The sequence below is a fragment of the Hesperophylax consimilis genome, chromosome 10 (assembly GCF_061612785.1).
Source record: "Hesperophylax consimilis isolate HC1 chromosome 10, BYU_Hcon_1.0, whole genome shotgun sequence".
NCBI classification, from domain to species: Eukaryota; Metazoa; Arthropoda; class Insecta; order Trichoptera; family Limnephilidae; genus Hesperophylax; species Hesperophylax consimilis.
This window is the reverse complement of record NC_142845.1, coordinates 35291485-35319256: the sequence shown is the minus strand read 5'-3', so window position 1 is coordinate 35319256 and position 27772 is coordinate 35291485. Positions and strand designations below refer to the sequence as shown.

At 33.5% G+C, this 27772-nt stretch overlaps 1 protein-coding gene and 1 non-coding gene across 4 annotated transcripts in view; both read right to left on the bottom strand.

The window, feature by feature from the left end:
- Positions 1 to 27772, bottom strand: part of LOC149420696 (beta-glucuronidase-like) — a 52764-nt gene that overhangs the window by 8802 nt on the left and 16190 nt on the right. For 2 of the 3 annotated variants that reach the window (XM_089636886.1, XM_089636885.1), the window contains 5 exons: positions 9224 to 9442; positions 5076 to 5258; positions 2253 to 2419; positions 1826 to 1971; positions 1063 to 1259 (listed from right to left, as the gene is read on the bottom strand). In XM_089636886.1, the coding sequence (XP_089493012.1) occupies positions 1063 to 1259; positions 1826 to 1971; positions 2253 to 2419; positions 5076 to 5258; positions 9224 to 9442 (912 nt within the window). Of the gene's footprint in view, positions 1 to 1062; positions 1260 to 1825; positions 1972 to 2252; positions 2420 to 5075; positions 5259 to 9223; positions 9443 to 16386; positions 16648 to 27772 lie in introns of those variants that run through there. The other variant, XM_089636887.1, reaches the window with a different exon arrangement.
- Positions 18072 to 18192, bottom strand: LOC149420697 (U5 spliceosomal RNA). Its single transcript, XR_016302753.1, has one exon. It is a non-coding gene; the product is annotated as a U5 spliceosomal RNA (small nuclear RNA).

Sequence of the window (27772 nt, the reverse complement as noted above, 5' to 3'; positions counted from 1 at the left end):
CTTAGAAATATTCTTAGACTAGAAAACCTAAAAAGAGTGTACTATGCGATTGTTAAATCTATATTACAATATGGTATTATTGGTTGGGGAGGAACATAATATAATAAAATTTTGAACCCACTTAAAGTAGTTCAAAGATTGGTAATCAAAGTAATTTTGAAAAAACCGTCAAAACTTTCTACCGAAATTCTTTTTACAATTTTCAAAGTACCTACAGTAGACAAAATGTATCAAAAATATTCAATACTTCAAATTTACAAAGAAATACAGTCAAATACTCATAACTTGCAATTCAATACATCAGCAAGATACCAGAAAACTATTAAAATCCCAAAATTTAACACTAAGCTCATTCAAAATACCTATCTTTATCTAGGCATAATTTATTTTAATAACCTTCCATTAAATTTAAAAAATATCGAAAATATTCAGGAATTTCACCTTAAATTAAAAAATTACCTTAAACTATTATAAGTCCAAAATACGTTCACTAATTACATCTAGAAGTAATATTGTTTAAATCTTGTGTTGTTTCTTAATAATTTATTTACCTTAATACTAACATGTACATAATTGAACTAGAATTCCCTCACCAAACACAAGAGCATTGTCTCTTTATGGTGAGGAAAGGCTACTTTAATTTCTATTGTTTTCTATCTTGTTTATATCCTGTTTACTTATCTATATAAAAAAATATTTTTTTCAAATATTAAATAAAAAAAATGATTTCATCTCAAATACATACATCCTATTGGTATATATAGATTTATATAGGTGTGTATATAAATCATTATGATGAAGGTTCAAACGACAAACGGTTAAACGAAAACATCGATTAAAGAATTGCCAAACACGAGACAGTGACATTTATAATTTTAAGATTGTGATCTATGGTTACGTTTAAGGAGCTGCCATTTTTAGAAGATTTGGTACTGTCTGTATAAAATCTTGAGTATGAAAATAATGATTGTGTAAAGCGAAGATTATTCAATTTGGTCGCTATATAGGTATCGGTACAAAAAAAGTATTGTGTAAAATGCCTATAATATTTGGTATCCTTACCTCCAGTTTGTAAAGATAACCAGGTTCGGGATGCATCAGGAATGGCCACCACAGATTAGCATTTGGTATTTCTATGGTGTTCTTCAAGCCCTGGCTACTGGCTACGATGGTATCATTCTTGTCCAACACATTGACATAGCAATACACCTCTTGGTCGCCAGAATAACCCCCATATGAAACATTGTAAGCTATTATACCTGGGAACAAATTTTTTAATTAATTTTTGTTATTACATTGAAGTTTGTAAAAATAAATCCACAATCAGACAGGAGAGTACAAATATTCTTATATCTTCGTCAATGATTAAATATTACAATGAGGTTTATAAACTTTAATAAGTTATACACATAGAATAAATAAGAAAACTAGAAGTACCTTCCATACAAATTTGCATGGAAATGAATGTTGCATTTAGCCCAATACATCAACATCTGATTTGAATTTCGTAAACACAGTTTTGTATTGAAAATTTAAGCCTCAATTAGGCAAATATTTTGATCATGAAACACACCCACAAAACACTTCTTGTGTTATTATTTATTCTATGGTTATACCAAACAAAATTAAAAAATCCATTCTAGACCTATCGAAAAAGTCAATAGATGTCCCCTATTAATAAAATCGGATGGATATATCCAAGACATCATCTAGATTGTAAATAATATATTATATTCGGATAGCGTTGCTAAGAATGCTTCAGTGGTTATAAGAAAAATATAACATAGCGGTAATCTTTGTTAGCTTGCAACATTGTGTGTATTACCTGTGGTGTTGTCAATGTGTGTGTTGACAATAATGTCATCAATGTAGAGGTTGGGTGTGGAGTACAGATACACTGGACGGTCGATACCAGCGTAGTTGAAGAAGTCAAATGAATAAGTCTGTCTGAGTTTGATGGTACCGTTATCTCTGAAATATAAAATGATACATTGCTATAAGTCATTTTCCACATTTTACTGCCGACCGGAAGATGTAGAGAGGTTGGGGCCTCGATTCTCACACAAACATGTATTTCTTTTATAGTGTTAAGATGTATATATATATATATATATATAAATATACTGTCACTTGCAACTTTTGGTCCCAAAACCTGGGAGCTCACTACTCTGTCGCCGATTTAAGCCAAGATAAAGTCAATAATAATTGTAAGGGAGTTTGGTTAGACCGTGAAAATAATATAGTTTATTTACGTTATTATTTCATTGACCTGTCCCTGTGGCACTGTGTCTTTGAGAAGTGTATTGTCGCAAGCAACGGTGACCCTATTTTCCACTCCGTAGTTGATGTACTTGGTTATTTCCTGCTCGAAGGGAAGGTGCCCTATCTCATGGTACATCACCGCGTTGCCATTCACCCACTGAAAATAAAAGAAATAAATAGATTTATTAAAAAATATATATTATGAGATGTCACAATTTTCTAACCACAGGAATCCCCTCTCAATTCTACAGGGTGGGGCAAAAGTAATCACCCTATTGAAAAACGCTATAAATTTTTCAAATGGTGCCAAATGTCAATTCGGTTGACATTTGTGAAGTAAACAAACGCAGAATACAAATCGACAAGACATGAATCAGTTTACTCCGCAAGAACGCGGAATTATTGTTTCCATTATAATTAAATAAATTATTAAAAAATTACAGCAAAAGAACATTGGGTGATTACTTTTGCCCTACCTGTACACACCTTCCCCGGACAAAATGGAACAGTTTTAAGTCTCCATCTGTATGGGCTGACTCCTATGTTTTATGTAACTCTATAGCGTTTTATATGAATATTTCATATAAAATGTCAGACTACCAATGACATTACAAACTTATAGACACGTCATTGTCTCATAAAATTGACACAAAATGTGGTAAGTAGTAAACACACTTATGTTTCCAGTAAATTCTTAATTAAAGCGTTGGTCATGTATGACAAAGATAGACGTACAATGAATATGTGTGTTAGACCTATTTAAAGTTACATTGAAATATGTTCTACACACAGACATATGAATATATAGACTAGAAATTAAAGATGAGGGGTAAAATCAACTGTTGAAGAACGAAGGGGGTAAAGCTGACTGTGATTCGTCAATAAATCAATCTGACAGTATATAGGCATCTCGCATTATAATATCATCATTTAGTTCTTAAAAGTAAAATCTGCTTTTGAATGAATAGACATTTTTACATGGGAGCGCAAATTACTCGCCACGTTATGAACAAATTTGCAAAGTCCAAATTCGCCAAAATAAATTTCTTCTATTTTCAGAGTCGAATATTTCGTTTACGTATTTAGTTAAGACACTTTTATAAATGTTCATAATTTACTTCTCAGCAACCAACCAGCTTTGCGTTTCGCGTCCAGACGTTTCTCGATGTGATAGTATATGTTTCTACAACTGATCCACATTATACGATGTGAATATGCTTAAAATAAAGTAAAATAATGCTTATATATGGAATGTAATACGACAATTGGGTTTATTCTCTTTTTCATATCTATTTTTACAAGTTTTCATACCACAAGCCACCATTTTGCCGTGTTATTTCGTAAAATGAACCGATGATGCCTCGACCATAGCTCGCACAAGAATGATGACGTCACGTTTTCTAAATTCACTTGAGGCCATACGCGAGCACAGCCGGCTCCAATGGAACCGGTATGGGGAGTGGGGAATAATACGCTTTTAATCACTTAGGGCAGGTCTACTAATATTCATATGTCTATGGTTCTACATTATATATCACAGCGATTGATTGATTTAGATGACAATAAACTAGTTCCAGCGAGATCTCGTATGGATGACGTTGGCCTTCGTCTTCTTCCTTCTCAAAGGTCTTGCAAACTACAAAATGATTGTTTCTACAAAATAAAATATATTATTATCTATCAGCTGCGGTTCTAAAAATTGATTAGGAAGGGCAAGCTTCCTGCCGAAAGATCGGTAGATAATTGACAAATGACAGACAATACTTAATTGACAGTTAAATGGAGAGGGGCATGTACATACTGTACATTGTACACGCACTACTGTCAACTTACAAATATAATGTACCCATTCAATTATATTATTATATTGTGGTACTATGTGTCAGACTAGAACTAGCATACAATTCATTTCACTATTTTAATGTATGTCTCATTAGACGGATGTTTTTGCTAAGGAAGTTGATAAGGTTACCGAAGCATTACCGTCATCTTAGTAATTTCTAGCGATGTGAGAGATCAAACTATTACAAGGGCTTTTACACTTTAATATATCTGTTTCACTTTACACTGATGGTGTCAAACACCTGACTTTATTGTCCCACATAATTAATTACCAGAAAGATTTAGAAATATAAATAACATTTTGAAGATTTTAGTTTTCACCTTAAAAACACACTGAAAATATAAACTGAATACTAACAATAATATATAACACACTCCCCATACCCATAAGCTCAGCTTGATTATGAGATTACATCTTATAATATATTATTATAGTATATAAAATTATTATTAAATTGTAACATTTTTTTGTAAATGATGTAACATTACTTTATTGAATAAACACATTAAAAACTCTGGAATAATTTGAGAGAAATTACGATAAAGCAGAAACAGAGAAATTTTATGAGTAGATGCTGGTACCATTTATGATAGCAAGGAAGAATAATTCAATGCTCGTTAAAATAATGAAAAACCAACAGAATATTGCAAAAATTTATTGCATATTGGAAGATAAAAGAAATGCTGGTAGCATAACATTACTTCTGGTGCATTCCGCAATGTAATCAATTTCAGCCATAATCGCTTGGAAACTGTTAAGCTTTTGATTTGGAAATTTCCCGCCGTCTTTCAAAAAATTATAGCTCAGAATTTCAATATGGAGACTTAAAAACTACTTATATTGTTTTAGAGCCATTGAATGCATCTATTTTTGACTGTCTATCCCATATTTTTAGGATTTAAATATATCTTTTTAAATTTAAAAAATTGTGTAAGAATTGTAACACATTATAACACATTGTCACACTTACAACTTGAGCGGCGTAGTGCACGCTACCAAAGCGCAGCCACACACGGCTTTCGGCCTTCCGCCATGTGTCGGGCACAAAGAAGCGGCGGTCATACCACGCAAGACCTACGTGGTCGCGCACATTGGGGTCCTGCGACAGGTCGTTATAGCTGCTGGGCACAGGCATTGCCTCCACGGGGCCTGTCTGGAAACATTCACAAATTGTTGTATAAAAACATAAGTATCTTTGATAGCTTTATTGTAAACTCTCCCTTTTCCTCATCAATAAATCATATAAAAAACAAGATGTTAGAACGAAACTTTAAACAGATACAACCGTAAAATGTACATTTATTCTTCCTCGGATGGTCTATGAGCTGCATTGAAGCCAGAGTCAAGTTAGCCTCTCAAAAGTTGGGCATCATTGCTGACCCTGTACTAATCGCAAGTGCGCCAAAAAATACCTCGACTCTGTGCAGAAACGGGCGGTCCTTTTGATGATTCACCCATCGTTACAAATAGATTTCAATCTTTAGAGCTCAGTCGTCAGATGGGAATGATCTCCTTGTTCTACTGGTATTTCAATGGAAGATGCTCTCAGTAACTAGCGTTATTGATCCCAGTACTGGTGCATAGTCGGGAAGAACGTGAAACGCACGCCCGGCATTTGTACACAGTCGACATTTGTCATACAAGAATGAGTCGTTTCTACGATTCAACAGCTCGGCTGTGGAACGATTTGCCATCCTCCATGCTTCCTACATCGTACAAAATAAATTTCTTCCTCCTCAAAAACACCCCTCCACACAGCATCCCCAAAGATGACATAGGTCCTGAGGGAAATTATTTCCCTCAGGGTCTTCTGTGCGAAGTCAACTTTAAAAAATGCTCTGATTTATTGATTTTTCAATGTTATTGAGGAGCATAGTGAATTTTTTCATTTTGCATCTCCTCTGCCTGTTTAATTATTAACAGCAGTGGTTAGATTCTTTCAATGCGACGCATATAGTAAAACTGAAGATAATGCAACCGAATGAATTTCCAAGGGATGAGGGATAGAAGCACTGCAGTTAGCTGCTCAAAACAACCAACCTGTAATAAAATAAGATTATAATCTGGTCTCAAACCATTCAATCTACTTTTAATCTCTAAATAGTATAAAATAAAGTCACTTTCCGCGTCTGTCTGTTTAAACAAAAGTTCTGTTCTTCTAAGTGTAAAAAAATACTTAGAGGCGCTTACATTGCCAACCCTGGCTAAACCTTATGATATATATAAAAATAATGTACTACGGAATTGTGTAACTTAAAAAGGCCTACAGAAAAGTTAGCGACGGTCCATATTATCTCTGTACCGGAATGAGATATGAAGTCGAATTAAAGTCGATGTAATGTAGTTTTTTAACAGTAACATTGTGATACACAGTAGTGGATGGTGGAGGAAGTCGGAGATGCCCGAGAAAGACATTAGCAATAGCGAAGCATTGCGGCATCAACTAGTATGATATACATTTCACTCATTGGTAATAGAGGTCAGCATTATGTGCATAGTTTATATTATTTCTAGCAATATAGGAACTCCCTCTAAACGAGCTAATATCCATTCGAGCGATTATTGGCATAATATGGCAAATTTATAGAACCTGAAAATTTGGGATAAACAGTGAAATCTAGGTGGATTCATTGACTTTAAATCGCAGTAAGCAGTTTCAAATGTGTCCATATTTTGAGGGATGATATTAAATAATATGGTTTATCTATACACAAATCGCTTGAATAGATATGTTTATAAATAGTAGTTGATTGCTCACTTGTTCCTCTTCTATTATAATCAAGCCAAGTGAAAACACCTTAGTCCGTTGGAACGGAATTTGAGAATGAATTTAAAGTGAATTTATGTCATTGATGCGATTGACAATATTGCTAATTGATCGTTTACTGGCGCAATTGAGCCTTGACATTGACGGAGGAAATGATGTGTATTTTGATATTTAAAGAGCATAGACGCCACAGACATCTGCCATTGACGCAGCGGAATTTCGCGTCGTTCATTCAATTGCTTTATATATTGAATTCAAATTCATTGTGGAACAAGATTTTTTTTACTAATATCTAATTGCATTATATCGCAATTGAGTATGGAGCGCAAAATAAATCAAAAAAATTCACTGTATTCACACACTTTAGTCAACTTTAAGTCAAGAAAGCAACTGGGGCGAAAGTATTGAGGGGTTAATTGAATTTTCGTCAATTACATTTCAATGCATATTGTCAATGATGTAGGCACGGGTGTCAACCCCTTAAAATGTAATTTCATAATTGGGTCAAATATATTGTTACTGTTATGAATGATTTGATGGGTAGAAGCACTATCGACACCTGGGCTTCTGCCTGACACAGCACTGTTATGAGATAATAAGCTCTAAAGTAGCTTCCTTCAGAGACCATTGTCGCATAACACTGCAAGGTCAAACGGAACCTTGTTTTTCTAAGGCATCGAAGTATTATCATTGTGTCATTTTATAAATTATATCCATGGGGTAATATATTCCACATAAGGTAGACCTCATGTGAAGTATGTTTATCTGACCTCGCGGGCTGAATACAAATTACTTTATCTGGGAAAACTTTTATCGTACTACATTACTAAAACCAATTCAAACACAATTATGCTATCAAAATATCAATGGGACACTATTTATATTAGATATATAAATGTTAAACAAAATGTATTGTCACAGTGACCTACATGACATCTTTTCCAACAATATTATTTTTGCATTTTGAAAACTCCAGAACACCATCTGTATAATAGTATTTTATTATCTTTTTTTGTTGTTGTAACAAATAGATATAATGATATCCTCACTGTAATCTCCCGTGCTGAGGATTTCATTTACATATGATTAAAATTTTGTAGTATGGATAATATAAAGTAATTATAAATATATTGAATAGTTTTTTTCTGAAATAATTATAAATATATGACAAGGTGTTTTTTTGTTCAATTGAGTGGTTTCAGTTTCAGTCTGTATTTGGTGTAAGTTTATTATTTATTGCAGATCTCCTTATGTTTTGTATCCAGCTTTTTTATTTGAGACTTAAATGTTAAAATATTGTTGTGAATTTTGAATGAGAGTGGGATTTTGCTGTAGAGTTTAGTACCATAGTACAGGAAGCTTTTTTGCCCAAATTTTGAATGTTGTAGTTGCTTATGGATATGTTTTTAACCATGAGTTCTAGTGTTTCTAATATGTGTTGGTTGTTATTTCTTGTGTTTTTTGTATTACAAATGTAAAGGAGTATTGTTTTAGAATAGAGTTGTTTAAGTGACATAATGTTAAGTTTATTGAAGATTTCGTCAGTGCTAGTTCTTACAGGGACTTTCAGAATAACTTTCATTACGCCTTTTTGGGTTTTAATGAATGATTTTAAGAAATTGTCATTTGAACTTCCCCATCCGATAATACCGAATTCTAAGAGCGATTGGCAAAGAACCATGTAGATCTTTATTTACTTTCCTGGTGTTTTTTAATTTTATTATTTAAATAGTTTATATTTATGCTCAGTCCATTTTGAATTTTGATCAATTTTTACACATAGATAAGTTACATGGTCAACGTTTTCCAATTGGGGAGAATTATTACAATCGGCATAACTTTAATGTACCTACCTGTTATACAGAGTGTATCAGCACTTACCCAATAGCGATTCCTGAGCATGTTTGGAGCAAAACTTCTAGATGTCATTTTGCTGTCTGATGTTAAAAAAAAAATTAAAAACAAATCAATTTCTACCTCACGTTACCACTGATAATAATGCCACACATCGAAACAGATCACGTGATATGCTCTCTGTCTTGTCTGTACAGTGCTGCTGGAACAAGACGGAGTATGTACCTCATAAATCAACTATCTAGTGTATCTGTGATGGAAAAATATATTTTATATCAGACAGCAAAATGACATCTATATTTTATACTCCAAATATGATCAGAAATTTCTGGTTAAAGTCTTTCGGATAAGTACTGGTAAACTCTGTATAAGTAGGAACATAAGATGCATAGGACATAAAACAAAAAGTAGCTAACTAGCGTAAGAAAGTAGATTGCACAAATATATATAGTATATCTATATACTCTTGACAATAATGAAAAATAGTATCCAATTACCTTATCAAGGTCTGACTTATACCAGAAATGCTTGAAACCGAACTCGGGGTCCTGCGGAGACAGGCGGAAGTTCCAGATCCCGTCCAGGGACTTGACCTCGCGGGTTTCTGAGTCCCGGGGGTACAGGGCACCACCGCGCGCCTGTGCTACTGCCCCCTGCAGTACCCGGCGCGTGGGGGCCATGGCCAGCGTCATGACTGTGAAGTAGTAGCTTACTCTCTGGAAAAAGAAAAACAATATTTAATTAAATTTAATTTATTCATTAATCCGGAGTGTGAGGAGGTTAGTGAAATACCACATATCACGTAAAGTACCTACACAAAAAATAGTGAAAATGGGTAAAAATTAATATGCACAAGCACAACAGATAACAAAAAATAAATACCAACCGTCCAATAACATAAATAAAAAACAACAAGTACACAGCTATGAAAAAAAAAAACAAGAGACCACAATGTTTGAAACAAGGAAGTCAAGTTAAAACAAGAGATTCAAGAAATTTTGTAAAGTGTCAGTTTATGAGGGCTAGGACTAAATATGTCCGGAATCTTTCCACTACAGTGGACTTTATATAGTCGACACATTCGCACAAGAGGTTAGAAGAAGATTAAGTTGGTTCTTTGGAAAGGAATATGGAAAGTTTCGGGGTCTCTTAATAGACGGTGATTCATACTGATATTGGTTGTCGCCAAAAGGGAACATTCTACATTTTTATTTATAATTTAAGTATCAGAGTAAGGGATACATGAATCTCTATTATTGAATAACATAAGAGTAAACGCGACGTCCGATATATTCTACGCATTCATAGATGGGATAAATTTATTTATTTTATGTAAATACACTTTTGCAAGTTATGCTTTAAAATATGAACAAGACTGTACATATGTAATATGACTACGAATAATTAGTTTGTCCATATGAAAACCCAATTCTTTCAAGAAAGGCATACAAATACAAAATTATATCGGTGATTCAATCTAATATTGAATTTGTATGTCTTTCTTGAAAGAATTGAGTTTTTATACGGACAAAACGATTTATTCATATTCATATTACGGGTGTACGGCCGCAAACAAATAATCTGTCTTAATATTTCAAAGCATAATCTGCATAAGTGTATTTCCATAAATTAATGAAATTAATGCCATCTATGAACACATAGATTATAACGGAAGTTACTTTTAACTTAAAATTCTTTTCTAACAAAACATTCACAAATTATCACTTTCACACATCTACTAGTTTTACTTGATTTTGAACAACTCAGATTGGGTTGTTCAAAACTATCACATCATTCTTTGATGACCGTCAAATCGACAATCAGCACCATTTTGAATTTAGGACAGTTGAACAGTTCCCGCTAAACGCCGATTCCCGGCCTTCGATAAAACTGTGATCAGCTTGTCAAGCATAAAGCGCCCCGGAGACAATCATTATAAAATTTTGTCAATAGATACGTCAAATTTATCCACCCATGGGACAGTTTAATGCTTATTGATCATTTACAGAGTTGCAGCGATTGACATTTGCAACTTAGTAATCTCAGTAAAATTATTGGTATTTTGATGGAGCGCATAAATAAGCATTAAGGTTAAACGCAACGCTCGTTGTATTCTACGTGTTCACAGATGGCGTTAATTAATGAATTTTGTTTAAATACGCTTTTGCAAGGTATTGCTTTACAATATTAAGACAAATCATTTGTTTTTTTTTTTTTTTTTTTTTTTTTTTTTATTAATATCAATAGCAAAATTTGTACATTATGTAGGTTTAAAGTATAATATAAGTATATTTTTTGTATTTTTTTCACAGTCCTCCTCACTAGGGTTTCCTGTTCTGAGGCGGCCTGTAGTTTTTCTTAAATTTTTGTATTTAGTTTTGAATTGTCTTTACATTGTCTTCATAATGTTTGTAAGTTGATTATTACTTTGATCTCTAAGCCATGTTTTGACTTTTGTTTTAAATATACTCATTTCGTTTATTTTTTTGGTTTCATTTGGTAGAGCATTGAACAATTTTATAGCATGGAATTTATTATTTCTCTGTCCAAAGGATGTGTTCAAACTGGGAGTAATCAGGATATTTTCGCTTTTTGCCCTGGTTGTGTATTTATGTTGGGCAGTGGAGTATTCGGATATGTTTTTTTTCAGTTTAAATAAAATATTTTTTGAATATAGTTTCTGTACATTGTAAACATTGAAGTTTTTGAATATTTCTTCTGTCGGAGTTCTAAGCGGAACTTTCAGTATAGTCTTTAATACTCCTTTTTGTGCTATATTGAGCCGCTCTGTGTGAGTGCTCAAGGCAGACCCCCATCCAGTTATTCCGTACTCTATTTGTGATTGACACAAAGCATAGTATACTTTTTTAATATCGTTTATATTGAGGATATTGCGAATGTTTCTAAAGAAGTATATGTACCTGGTTAGTTTTTTTGTAATTACATCTATATGTGAGTTCCAACGGAGATTATCATCAATTTCAATTCCAAGATATTTGATGCTTTTGGAGTGTGCTATAGTGGGACAGAGGCATGATAAGCCTTGATTTTTTTGATAAATTCCTTGGCATGAATGTAATTTGAGATTAAGGTCCTCTGACGGCTGCCCTCTGGCTGTTTTAGAAAATGTCAGATATTTTGTTTTATTGACATTAAGCGTCAGGGAGTTTCTTTTAAGCCAGTTTTGCAGGAGACCAAGTCCGTGTTCAGCTTCTTTGTAGGTATTTATCCAATCTTTTTCTTTAAATAAAATTACTGTGTCATCAGCAAAACTAATGATTTTTCCTCTTGTTTCTAGGTTACAGATATCATTAATGTATATTAAAAATAATATCGGACCTAGTACGCTTCCTTGTGGTACTCCATGGTTGATTAGGAGAGGTTTGCTTTTTCTCTTGTTAATTTGGACGCTCTGTGTACGCTCCGTCATATAGCTTTTTAGTAAGTTTAGTGTTGTACATGACATACCAATTTTTGAAAGTTTTGAAAAAAGTATTTTGTGATCTATTGTGTCAAAAGCCTTTTGTAAGTCTATGAAGATTGCCAAAGTTTTTTCTCCACTGTCTAAACTTTTAGTGATCATATCGGTAATTTTTTCTATGGCGTCACTAGTACTTAAGTTCTCCCTAAATCCATACTGAGTTTTTGATAATTTTTTATTGTCTTCTAAGTAGGATAAGATTTGTTTTTTTAGTATTCTTTCCAATATTTTTGAAAATGCATTTAGTAGGCTTATTGGTCGGTAATTGTTTATGTCATTTTTACATCCTTGTTTAAATATTGGTATAACAATCGTTTTTTTGAGGGCTGTAGGGAATATGCTATTCGTTATAGACATGTTGACTAAGTATGTAAGTGGTTCGATAAGTTCTTTACAGAGATATTTTATTGCGTTGGTTAAGATTGTGTCCTCCCCCGAAGAAATATTTGATTTTAAAGAAGAAATTGTGTTTTTGATATCGTCAGCTGTAATTTGTTTAAAATTGAGCTGATTTCCTTGCTCAGGTGGTTCGTTTATTTGTACATCTTCATTACATTTTGTAACTTGCTTTGGTAGATTTGATCCTATATTTATGAAAAAATTATTGACGTATTCAAGTATTTGGTCAGGATTATCAGCGTATGTCCTGGGAACATTGTTTATATTCAGCACGTCAATTGATGTAACGTTGGCAGATTTAGAACTGGTTATTTCATTTATTATTTGCCACATTTTCCTGGGATTTTGTTTACAATCTACAATTTTTTTCTTATAGTAGGTTTCTTTTGTACACATAATAACTTTTTTGCAAATGTTTCTGTATCTTTTGTAGTATCTTAACATGTGTATATCGTATGGAATTTTTTTAAGTTTCTTGTGTAACTCGTCTCTTTTTCTTATGCAGTTTATAACATTCTGTGTAATCCATGGTTTAATATGTACATTTTTGTGTGAGATTTTCTTAGTAATTTTTGTGGTATTAGATAGTATATTATTCTGAAGAAGTTCTATGAAATAATTCCATGCATCATTTGTATTGTTCATACTTTGCAGTTTTTTCCAATCGGTACATTGTAGATTATGTTTAATGATATTCCAGTTGATTTCTGTTTTTTCTGTTGTTAATGGTTTTTACTTCATTTTATTTGACTTGTTTATTTTTATTGAAAGCATAGTTGTATAATGATCGGTTATAGTTGAATTAAATACAACAGTTTGAGTAATGTCTTTTGTTTTACTCATTATATGGTCTATGCAACTTTCACTGTTGTCCACTTTTCGAGTAGGAACATTTATTAAGCTTTCCAGTCCATGGGATGCTAGCATCTGCAGATATTGAATTCGCTTAGGGTGTCCATTTTCTAAAATATTTATATTTACATCTCCAATAATAAATATGTTTTTCGTTTCTTTAAGAAGGCAGAGTTCCTCGTCTACGGATTTAAGGAATGGGTCGATGTTTCTTGTTGAGGGCGATCGATAGATTGCTAATATAGCTTTTTCTTTACTGATTTTAATTTTTAAACAATTGGCATTTGTGATAATAATTTCTTCAACTTCGGCTTTTATTTCGTTTTTAATGTATATAATTACACCATCGTTTTGTTTTTTGTTATTCAAACTTGAGTAGGTTGTATATCCAGCAATTTCCAATTTCATGTATTTATGATTTATCCAACATTCAGTAAGTATTATTATTTGAAAATTAACTTTTAAATATTTCAGTAAAATTTGCAATTCATCAAATTTTTTTCTTATGCTTCTTATGTTTTTGTGTAGTATATTGAAAGAGTTGTTATTTAAATTCGATAGATCATTTGGTTCCGAGGTTAATATAATGTCAGCCATTTTTATATTTTTTTCGTAATCGTTTTTGTGCCCTTTTGTTATACAATATTTTTTATATCATCTACATGTTTTATATAAATTATTTTTTCGGTTGGCATTCTTCGCGTCATTATTTTTCCATCTTTGAACCAAACGTAGGAGTACATTTTGTCATTGGCAGATTTTTTCGTTTTCCAGAGCAGTTCCCTTTGATATGGGCTCAATTCCTCTGCAATATAGATTGGTTCGGTGGAGATATCTTTTATAGCTGCATAATTAATATTTTTCCTTTTAGAAAGAAGATTGTCTCTTGTCTTTTTTTCCGCAAATTCCACTAGCAGTTTCGGTGGCGCATTGTTCCTTCTATCATGTGTCCTTTTTATATCAATTATATCACTGTGCTGGATTTCCATTCCTGCCGCCGCCGCAACTCTTTTTACTATCTCCATCTGCTGCTCTCCATTTTTTTGGGGAATGCCCGCTATTTCTAAGAAATTAGACCGAGATTTGTATTCGAGGTCTGAAATTTTTATTTCAAGTTGTTTAATAATGATATTCTTTTCCTGGTGTTCCTTTTTTATGTTTTCAAAATCATTTTCAATTTTTTTATTTTGTAGAATTGTTATTTCTAGTTTTTTTATTAGTTCATCGTACTGACTACTCATAAAATCAATGCTTTTTTGAGTGTCCTGGGTTTGTTTTTCAATTTTTGATATAATTTCTTTTTTCATGGATTCAAATTTTTTTTCAATAATCTGTATAATTTTATCAATGTTAAATTTTTCTTCGGTTTCCGTTATAACTCCCTTTCCTCTTGTATTTGCCATTTTCTATTTTTTTTTTTGGTTTATTAATTATATTTTTATTAATGTTGGAACAAAAATGCCCCTAAGTATATATTAATTTATGTAAATTGTCTATGGCGAAATAGTTTTGTATTGTCTATGGTTATTGTATGTTTTCACCAAAGTTGATTTTGGGTTACAATGACAATACTCTTTTTGCACTTCAATTTACAAATGATTAATTTCACTGCCACCGTCACAAATACTGCCACTTTGTCTAGCGTATCACTATATATTGTTTTTTTTAAGCGGGTTATGTTATTAGGTTGTTTTATTGACACTATATTGATATTATTTACGGTGCTGTCAAAAACGGCTATTGAGTCAAATCATAGACAATTATCTTTTTTTGATTGCGCCCGTATATACGCAATATGAATATGAATCAATAGTTTTGTTTGTTTAAAGACTTAATTCTTTCGAGAAAGGCACACAAATACAATATTTTACCGATGATTCAATCCAATATTGTATTTGTATGCCTTTCTCGATAGAATTGAGTTTTTATATGGACAAAACTATTTATTCATATTCATATTGCGTATATGAGGGCGCAAACAAATAATTTGTCTTAATACTGTAAAGCAATACCTTGCAAAAGCGTATTTAAAAAAAAAATTAATTAACGCCATCTGTGAAAACGTAGAATAGAACGAGCGTTGCGTTTAACCTTAACGCTGCGGAATGTTCGTTTTGCTGTGCAATTGACAATGGCTTCTTCAACAATTTTCTCTCTATCCAATGACGTTACAAACGTCATTGTCTATATATATTTATTTTTACTTATAATTGCCCTGTAACGCAACTGTCAATAGTTATGGAAAGTAAAATCAAAAGTTTATCATTGTATTCACACACTTTAGGTACAATTTCTGTAGATGTTGACAAAACAATTGGGGCGAAAACATTGACGATTGAAGTTCCAACAATCGCACTTCAATTGAAAATGTCTGAGGAGCTAATTTGATAAAAATCTAAAAAAAAGGATGGACAGTTTATCTACAGGTCCTACAATATTCTTTTTTTTGCTTTTTTATAGTTACATGGAGTTACGCGAGTTGTTCCGGGCAAAGATTGTCCTGATCGTAAGCAACCTCTCATAGAAACTTCCAGACGAAGATCTTCAGTTGTTAAGCATTTAATTAAGTAGCTATATTCATAGAGTTTTTAATTGTAAGTTATTTCTTAGTTTTGTAAAGCTCCTTGATCTGTAATTTCACAAAAAAGTCCTAGTCAAACTTGTCATTGCTTGTTGTGTTTCACACAAACAATAATGAACCAAACTTCCTCTATCCTATTTCTTCCCCTCCCTCCCTCCCACATTATAATATTGCCCATATTGTGGAGCTACATTTTGGATTACATGATTTGGGTCCACCATGTGACATAAAAAGTTTAACTTTTTTTTTTAAAAACTCTGAAATCGATATTTTTATTTATTTAAATCGTCAGCGGCAGAGAATTTCACAAAATTTGCATAAGCATCAACACTATAAAAAGAACCTACCTGTCGTAGGTTCGCGTCTCCGCTAAAAATGATAAAACAGATTTGCTCACGCCCGGCCTTCTGTCATTTTCGCAATCTCACCAAAATAACACACTCCCCCTAAACTGATTAAACCAACAAATGAACGGACAATTTTAGGTTATTGAGATATCGGAAGCTGTTCATGCCAGCATAAGATCGTGTTTTAGTGGTGTGATTAGCCATTTTAAGTGGTTTGTTATGAATTAAAGAAAACAGCGAAACCTTATACGCCCGGAAAGCGCGAAGGCGTAGTTTGTCAAACATCCGCGCGGTGTCTCACGTGCTCGCGTCTGCTGTGAACCGCGGCGCGAACACTTTAAATCTTATTCTGTTCTGTTTATTATGAGAATGGCGTAATGAATATACACTGTTGTAGTATGTATGTGTCGTAGGCTTGGTATGTAATGTTTTCAGCCGAGGCACAGTTTTACAGATATAAGATTCCGCAGGTACCTAACTATCTATGCTAAATGAATCATACTGCGGATTTGATAGATTTAAATAGGTACTTTTATATTTTATAGTGGGCATTTGTCATTGAAGTTATCGTATAATATACTTTATTATACGATACGATATTAATGACATATTACTCAATGGTATTTATGCGCGAACAGATGTAATAATTATTTTTTTAATCTAAAAAACTATGCAGGTATGTATGTTGTGATATATCCGAAAGCTGCGTTTTGATAGTGATTCACTGCTGCTAGGTCCCAATACTTAATAATCAATCGACATTCCATTTTTAAGAGCCTGAATAATAAATAATAACTTCGTTATATTAGAGATTGATATTTGAAAAAGGGTGACCGGATAACTCATCAACATGACAATTGAACAGACCTATAAAAAGTGCTATAAAGTTATGAAACAAAAACTATGTTAAATAGTTACACATATGTAACCTAGTTTTTGTTTTATCACTCTAGAAGTGTATATTCTAGAAATTATTATCATGGGGAATCAACTTTACGCAGAAAATTTGTGGGGAATCGTCGTTGGCAGAAATTATCTAGCAACCCCCCCCATGGATTTCAAAAATTTTGTGGGGAAATACTTATTTTAAATTTTTTGGTGGGGAATTGTTTTACAGAAATTCTCTAACACCCCCCCCCCCCTCCATAAATGGGGGAATCAAGCTCATGTAGAAAATTTGAGGGGAATATGTGGGCAGAATTTATCAATTTATGCGAGTGCATTAGAAATTTAGAATTACATATTTTGAATTCTGAATCAATCCCTCAGGTCTGTATTAAGTACTTTTGACGTAATTGTAAAAAGCATTCACTTTGTGGCTCATCATAATTTATAATAAAAACACATAAATTTGTTTTTGACCACGATAGTTTTATTTTCACTACCGGTTTCGGAAGATCCCTTCCTTCGTCAGGAGAATATTTAAAACTTCTACTTAAATATTCTCCTGACGAAGGAAGGGATCTTCCGAAACCGGTAGAGTGAAAATAAAACTATCGTGGTCAAAAACAAATTTATGTGTTTTTATTATAAATACTTTTGAGTTTGTCACCGGTATTTCCCTATACCTGTACTCATTGTACCCAGTACCCACGTCCACGTACCCAGTCAAGAATAGTACTCATAGGACCCATCGGCCAACCTCTGCTCTACCAACTTCCACTTTCCAGTTTCACAGTTAAAGGCCCCACTTCAAGAAGCAGGGGACAAAAAATTGGTTTATAGACTCATTTGAGTGCTCCCCTCCACGGAAATCTTTAGTAAAAGGCGAAAGATTTATTCGTTATTGAAGGGAAACCAGAGTAACCTATGAAAGCAAATTTTCGGTATAAATAAGGTTGATGGAATTATCCGTGTAGGAAACGCAGGCGGAAGTAGCGCCATCTGTACGCAAGTTTTGTAACTATATGCTAACTAATAACATAAAAACAAACTCGCTGAAACATACAAGACAATATACTAGATAAAGAAGAATCTATATTCTTATACACATCTATATTATTATTGGTCAATGTCCGTACACTAATTATATCATGATTATTGTTTTGTAGAAATAGTGTTACATTGAAAAACATAATACAATGCTGTTTTTACTTGAATTTATTTATTAAACAAGTCCGAATGTTCAGAAAAGGGACACACGACACGTCACCACCAATTTTTATAAAATGGTACCCATCAATGACGTTATAATACATACATATATCGGTCTAACGCACTTATGTGTTAGTTGCAGTTTTGTTACATTTTGGAATTTTGCGCACCAAAATAGGTGGCGAACGCCGTTTTTTTTAAATATATTATTTTTTATTATTAAAAATTATATAACTAATTCCGTAAAATTGCGTTTTTCTATTGAAAAAGGCAAAAATTCGCGTTTTCGCTTAAAATTACGAATTTCGCGGAAAAATTTGCTTTATGGTATTTTCACTAATCCCTCACAAGGACGATATGTACTGAAAAATAATATTACTTATTTGTGTTTGCAAACAAATACAGCTTTCCTGTATTTCTGTAAATCTTAATTGATTGAAATTACATCAATTTAACATTGGTGGATCTAGGCACTTCATTTTTTAACATTGGTGGATCTAGGCACTTCATTTTTTTAACATTGGTGTATCTAGGCACTTCATTTTTTACATTGGTGGATCTAGGCACTTCATTTTTTAACATTGGTGGATCTAGGCACTTTATTTATTAACATTGGTGGATCTAGGCACTTCATTTTTTTTAACATTGGTGGATCTAGGCACTTCATTTTTTAACATTGGTGGATCTAGGCACTTCATTTTTTTAACATTGGTGGATCTAGGCACTTCATTTTTTAACATTGGTGGATCTAGGCACTTCATTTTTTAACATTGGTGGATCTAGGCTTTTCATTTTTTAACATTGGTGGATCTAGACATTTCATTTTTTAACATTGGTGGATCTAGGCACTTCATTTTTTAACATTGGTGGATCTAGGCACTTCATTTTTTCGGAGGACAAAGTTAGCTACATTTTTGTGTACATATCTAGGCACTTCATTTTTTTGGAGGACAAAGTTAGCTACATTTTTGTGTACATATCTAGGCACTTCATTTTTTCGGAGGACAAAGTTAGCTACATTTTTGTGTACATATCTAGTAGTTCAATTTGGGAGGCGGGTATGGGTACCGCAGCCTCGGGAACCATTCGTTAGTTAACCTAAACCTCTGCCAAAGGTAACCCCAAGTAATGCGCTACGTTTGGTGACTTAGCAGGTGAGGATTATCTAGGTCTTGGCGCCGGATGCGTCTGACCACCTTCTGTGTGGCAGAACGGATTTGAAGAGACTGGTTGAGATCTTTTTACCTCTCCAGCAGGACTCTCTCGATCCATCACCTTACACCGCAGTGGGAGGAACATATCCTCTACCTTATCTCCTCCACCGCCCACTGCCTTCTGCCTCACAACATACCCCAATTGGGGATGCTGTAGTCCTACTGGTACCAGACGGTTGGGATAAGTTGTGACTCTTTTGCAGTATTCACATTGTTCAGTGCTTGGCGTGATCATGAACTATAACATTGGCAGCCCATACTTCTTGGAATGCTATAAATTGTTTGTACCAAACAACTACCGTCATGGTCTACGCCACGACTTGCTCTGTATTCCACACGGAAGAACGGACGTTATGGCCCAGCATAGCATGACAAGAGGTATGGAGCTGCTAAATGATACCTCTAGGTCTCTTGACATTTTCAACATTGGCCTTAAAGATTTCAAAAGTCATTTTAGGCAAGAACTATAAAATATCGGTTATTGTAAAATGTTTCATATAAAGCATTGTATATTTCATGTGTATTGTAATATGATTGAATCAATCTGTAATGCACAAAAAAAATATATAATATATCTATATTCTATATGAATATAAATTCTTCTCAATAATTCTATCTTCTGTCCTGGCTGAGATAGAAATTATATTATTTTCACGACACCAAATATCCGGATATCAGCAACATGCAACAGCAATGTCCAATGTGGAAGTAACACAGTAGGTACCTATGCGATTTTCTTTTGGCTTGAATTATTTTCAAATGTTTTTTCAAAATATTAAAATAAATAACAGTTTGTGGTCATTTTCGTGTGTACAATTATTATCAATACTTCCCCTGTCATATTCTGGCCATGAAAATTTTCAAAATCAGAAAACTACAATTTTTTCACGACACTTTAGGACTTGTTGTTTCGGAGAATTTGAAGAATTCATCAAATTTCAATGTTTGTTTTCGGGTTCTGTGAAAGCCTTATTAAAGTTCTATTATTATATCATTATAGGCTAGTTGCTTGATAGATCTAAAATAAAACAAAACTTTAAAAAATCTTTCAAAGAACTTAAAGATGAACGTTGAAATTTGATGAATTGTTCAAATTTCAAAGATTATTTTCAAGTTATGTGAAGGTTCTATCCAAGTTCTGTTACCATTTCAGTTTTGTGAACCAACTTGGTCAATAATGATATAATAATAGAACCTTCACAGAACTTGAAAATCATCTTTGAAATTTCATGATTTTTCAAATTCTGTAAAACAACCCGTCCTTAACCCTAGATTCATAACCTTATCTAAGAGGAACATTATTCATAAACATTCGTCTCACAGACGACTAAATTTAAGTGACGAGTTTTGGGGTACTTGTAAATAAAATAAATAAATTAAGTATGGCACTCTTTAATATGTTTAATTAGGTAACAAAAAAATAATAAACGAGTTAAAATTAAATTTCATCGGTACATTCCACACACATGAGGCCGTGGTGGTCCATGCACATATAATTTTTGCATTGCTTGCATTGAAACCTTGTCATATGCCGTTTTTTATAATCACAATAACCACAAACCTTTTTTTGAGTACCACTTGGACCAGGTGTGGCAATGGTAGGCATTTCATCTAAAACTTCGGCGATTTTCCTTTTTAGGCATCTCTTTTAAGTTGGCATTTCGTGTCTTTTACGTAACCATGTCGTTATCACTGTCGGAATCTGTCGGGACCATTTCATCTAATTCCACATAATCTTCGACATCACTGATTTCTACATCCTTTTGCTGAATGGTAAAATCATCATCATCAGAATCAGATAAACGATTCAAATAGTCATCAATTTGCCGATCATCCATTCTAAAATAAAATAAAAAGATTTGATGTAAAATACACCCAATAATCCTTTTTTAACGATAAAATAAGATGTAACTATAAATAATAACTCATATAGAATAATATCATATACTTAATTTTACTCTGTATAACCAGAACTCATCAAAAACAATGTTTTCAAAATAACTTGCAGTCTCTTCAAAAGTTACACTATTCATAAACATTCGTCTCTCAGACGTTCAAAGGTCTATAACTTGTCCACAAGACTTCACTGCGAGGCAAACGCACCCGCGTTACTAATGAACAAGCGATCTAGGAAGGTACTTGAGAGGTCATCATTCTATCTCTTTCACTCGAGACACTAGAAACAAATTTACGTTTTGCGCGTCTGTGGGACGAATGGTTATGAATCTAGGGTTAATATTGTGATGATCATCAGTTCATGAACAAGACAATGTTATTCATACCCTATGACATCAATGAAGAAGTAACACTGCAATAATATTCCTGTGATATTTTCCTTTCATTCTGGACAGTAGCATTTAAGGCGAAGCTTAATGCCAAATCAATATTTTGATTAATCTTTATAACGAATTGGTGTACATTATGAATACCAAAAAATATGATTTAGGTACATTGAAGGTTTTCCTATTGCTTCGCTTGAGTAGAATGCAAATAAAAAAATAAATTACTCAATAAAACATATAAATGCAAACTACTAAAAAAAATATTTTTCAATAGAATAGTATGAACGCATAAAGTAAACAACTTAAAAAATACAGTATTATAGCTAAGATTATCTGTGACAGTTTCACTTGATTAACTTTTTTGCTTTCTTATAAAATTATTTACAAAATAAATAAAAACCAGTTAGGTATGTACTTAAAATCGAACGTTTCTAGACTCCGTTTGTCAAGCGATTGTAATGCCTTATTACCGACGATATATTTTTTTTTTTTTTTATGTGACACCTCACAAGAGTGTCCCTGCCTGTGCAGTGCACAGACAGGGGAACTATGTCACCACCCGGTTGGGCGGCGTTGTGAGGCGGAGTAAGGTAGGGGCTGTAGGAAGGGATTTGTTAAGGCGAAGGTAAATGCTAAATCACTATTTAGATTAATCTTTGCTACGAATCGGTATACACTATGAATGCCAAAAAATATATTATGCATAAATTGAAGCTTTTTCTTTCTTTATTATTGATCGGAATTGGAATAAAATTATTGGTTGCGTTACATAAACGTAAACCACTGATAATTTTGTTTTTTCTTGAGGTAACTAAGAACTCATATAAGAAACACCTTTAAAAAAATACCGTTTTATGGCTAAGATTATTTTTTATAATTATTATTGACTAACTTTTTTTCATTCATATAAAAATATTCAACAAATAAATAAAACTCACTTTGGCGCTTACGTCAAATTTAGCCAGACTCCACTGGTTAAGCAATTGTCGCCTCTATTCGTGGTGATATAAGACGCAAACATTCTAGCATCTGTACAGAAGTCCGCGGAACGTGGCACGGAACGGAAGTCGGTTGGTGACAGTTTTTTCGACAGTTTTTTCTTGTCGGCATTATTTTGGTTACGAGTTTAGAGTAATAATATACACTCTGGTTACGAGTATTATTAGTTCTCAAACGGTGAGGGAGTTTTGTTATTATTCATGGCCCAAATATTGTACTTTTTTATCTCAAAATACTTTTGAATGTATAGTTTTATTCATTATTTCACAAAATTAATGACTTACTTCTTACGGAAAAATGCTTTCCGTTTGCATTTATGTTGACTAATAATGCGTTTTTACAGGTCCATAATTTATTGAAGATGGGGAATAAAACAAAAAATGTCGTCTTACTTTGCGATATTTTCGTAAGAAAAATCGAATTCAGCGACACATGAATCGAAAAGATGCTGAGTATGGAGAGTTCTGCATAAAACCAGATATTCCTGAATCTATTTTCGAGGCGGAGAAAGAAATACTTTTGGATGAGTTGAGAGAAAAACAAAAAGATAGGAATAAAATAGAACGGGAAACAATTTTACAGAGTAACTGCAGTGAATGGATGGAGTTGCTACGTAAAATGATCACAGCATCTTCATTTGGAAAAGTTGTACGTAGAAGAGACAATATAAGCTGTGCAGCTCTTGTAAAATCGTTGCTGTACAAAGTCAATATCTCTCATGTATCTTCAATAAGTCACGGAAGAAAATATGAGAAAGAAGCTTTACATCAGGCTAGCGTTGAACACGATATTGAAATTCAACCGTGTGGGCTATTTATTGACAAGGAATTTCCATTTCTAGGAGCTTCTCCGGACGGTCTTAGCGGCGATATGCTAGTAGAAGTAAAATGTCCTTTAACGTCCTTCAAACTTGGCTTAGAAAGAGCTATTCAAGAGAAGAAAGTTACTTTTTGTAGGACAAACAAAGATGGAAGTATGAGCATAAATACAAATCATGATTGGTATTTTCAGGTTCAAGGGCAACTTCGCATTACGGAAAAAAATGTCTGTTTATTTGTTGTATGGAGTGGACGGAAATATCCTTTAAAAACTGAATATATTTATAAAGACGACGATTTCTGGAAAATAAAAATGGAACCCAAATTGGTCCGATTTTATTTACATTGCTTACTTCCTGAAATTATTGATCCAAGAAAGAACAGGAATATGCCAATTAGGAATCCTCCTTTTATAGTCGATGCAATCAATGACAAACTAAAAAAAAAACACTCTCTCAACCTCCAACAAAGCGTAAATTAACATATTCAGAAAAAATACCAGATCCGTGTGATGTTGTAGAAATTACGCCTATAACGCAATCATCATCAATGGAGTTACAAAATGGCATAATTACAGACGATGTGTCATCAACAATTGTTCCTGATTTCAACTCTATTGATATTGAGAATGTTATATCATTTGAGAAATTTTAGGTTTATGAATATGCTATATAAATTCACAATATAAGTATTTTTTGTTTTTCCAATTTTTTAACATTATAATAAAAGCAGGTATAAGTACATTTTTTTTAAATGCATGTAAAGCTAATATGTTCTAATTAGTGGTAATAATACCTCCCTAGTTGAGAAATGATCGTGATTAGAGAGGGAGTACTATCACAAGTTGATATTAGATTATATATTTAGTAGTTGCTACAATTAACATGCATGTAGAATTATATACTCATGCACTATTTTTAGAAAAAAGAACTTAAGAATTGTTCCTTGATAATTTCTAATACTGGATATTTGTTTGGTAATTTGATTGTTCTTCAAAAATTATTTGTAAATTGAATTTAAAAAATATATTAGCAACATAAATTTGATAAAAGTGAATTTTTTTTTTTTTTTAAATAATATATGTAAGTGACATTTTAATGTAACGTATTATTAACAAATATTTTATATGTTTTAATAATGCATACAAATAATAAAAATCAATAAAAAATATACAGTTATTAAAAAATAAAAAATATTAATTATTATATTAATCACTAATATCCCCACAGTTTGAGTCCATCCGGCAGCTATAGCTCTGCCGCTGTTGTCAAAATAAGATTGATAGTAATCGTCCACCAGTTAAAAAGGTATTAGTAGGTATACGGAAGCCTTGGCGAACGGGGAGGCCTGGTCGGGCGCTTCCTACGTATAGCAGGTACATAGTACGCGGCTACTGCAATTACTTGTCTCGTGCAGAAAAGTAACAAAAAATGTGCACATTTTATATTCTGTTGGAAGGGGTAGAAACCCAAATATGTTTGGCGTTTATATTCGCCTTAATGCGGGCCTTGAAGAGGCTCGGATTATAGGAGGGAGGAAAAACAGATGCCGGTAGCTCGTTCCACATACGAGCCGACTTACACAAAAACGAGTCGTAAAAACGGCCCGTTCTCATGAAGCCAACGTCAACCGTGAACGGGTGTTCAGTTCGTGTCCGTCGAGTTTCGCGCACGTGCACCGGTGCATCAGGAATCAATGCTGCTAGCTCCTTGGAGCAGGCTCCATTGAAATACCTGTAGAACAGACACAGCATGCCTACATTGCGTCTATGCATCAGAGAAGGCAATCGGTCTGTTAACAACGGATTGTCAATCAGACGGATCGCTCTCCTTTGCACAGACTCAAGCAGGTTTATCAAGTATTTTGGGGCACCAGCCCAAAGGTGGCCCCCAAATTCAATAGTTGGGCGGACTTGAGACTTGTACAGGGTCAGCAGCTGGTCACTGTTGAAGAATCTCCTAGCCCTGTACAAGACGCCCAACTTTTTGGAGGCCTGATTAAAAAATATAAGGTATACCAAGAATATACAAATTTTTGGCTTGTAGCTTCCTCCCAAATATAATTTTATATGTTAAGAACACTATAAATGTACCTACTATACTTTCCTTATATGTATATTAAAATAAATCATGAAATTACCAACATGTTATAATGTAACTTGCTATTCTTGTCTCCCGGCGGAAAGAGGACGCCAAGCTACGTCACGACATTCTAACCAATCATGGCTCTACCCCTATATGAGCTAACCAACAATTGTAAGAACCTTGCACTTTGAAGTCCGGTGAACTGCAGTGTCCGTTTAGCCGCCCCCTAGACGTGCCGCCCGGAGCCCCTGTTCCTTTAGCTCCCTCCTAAATCCGGAACTGCTGATTATTGGAATATGAATGATTTCTCTTTGGCGTATCTAATGTAAGTAGGTGTGACATAATTATTAAGTAAACATTTATCTGGTTAGTAGCTAGTAGCAGTCGATCATTAGGTCATTGCCTCTACCAGAGATAATTAATTTAAAACAAGTAGTATGTCAAAGTATTTTAATGTTATTGGCACTTAGATTGTGGATGGGCAACCTTTTTCAAATTTTATTTTATTTTAATACCGTACAAGAAAGAGTCCCGTATGGAGCCAATGAGACTATGGCATCCCGAATTGGGATATGTTGTGAGGATAAAGATAGTGGGGAGGGGAAGGAGATGGGGAAGAGGAATGTGTATTTTAATTTTAATATTTTCACAATTTTCGCTGAATTATTATCGTTTTTTAATATTAGCGCGCTCCCTCTAACATTCGTGTTTACATATTTCCCTTTCAATCCATCTTTGAACGCTTACTAAGGGGCCTTAATGAATTAGATATTGAAATGCTTTATTTTGCTTCTCCGGAGACTGACTTAAATGTTCCTCGTCGTTATTAAACATACTAGTCCCAACGAGAGATCGTACGTGACGTAATCTTTCTAGCATCTTATGTCATTTTCGTTTTCAAACAAGAAGAAGAGGATGAACGTCTGTACGAGCTCTCGCTGGGACCAGTTTTATTTAGGATCTCCAGCACATCTGAATGTTTACAAAATTCATTTAGGGAACAAATGTTTATAACATAGAATTGGACCAAATCATCGTGATCTTGTCTGATGAACCAATCTCCTTCTTCACAAATTCTAATGGTGTTTTGTGAGATAGCAACAGCAACAATATGACCTCACGAATCAATTATTTCCGACCTCTCTCTCCTACTGACCTCACGATACGTTCACACTGTTACAGGGAACATCAATAATAATTTATTATTATTTACATTTTTGAAACGTTAATTATTGTTCGACTGTTTATTAAAAATGCCGGCTTAGCGTTGGCTTGTTGTTTTTCTGCTTGTTTTTTCGTTATTGTGTTTTCGTGGAATCCCAAAACTCGTTTGAAGCGGCCGTATAATTATCTCATTGGAATGATCAATGCAAAATCTTCGTAGTTGACCAAACAAGCAAAACTAATAGGTGTTTTACACGATGCTTTTTTTCATACCAATCACAGACATAGGAATTAATAGACGAGAAGATAATGGCGAGGGGTAAAATCAACTGTTGAAGAACGAAGGGAGTAAGGCTGACTGTGATTCGTCAATAAATCAATCTGACAGTAAATAGGCATCTCGCATTATAATATCACCATTTACTTCTTAAAAGTAAAATCTGCTTTAGAATGAATAGACATTTTTACATGGGAGCGCAAATTACTCGCCACGTTATGAACAAATTTGCGAAGTCCAAATTCGGCAAAAAAATTCGGTTCCCTTTTCAGAGTCGAATATTTCGTTTAAGTATTTAGTTAAGACACTTTTATAAATGTTCATAATTTACTTCCCAGCAACCAACCAGCTTTGTGTTTCGCGTCCAGACGTTTCTCGATGTGATAGTATATGTTTTTTAAAACTGATCTATATTATACGATGTGAATATGCTTAAAATAAAGTAAAATAATGC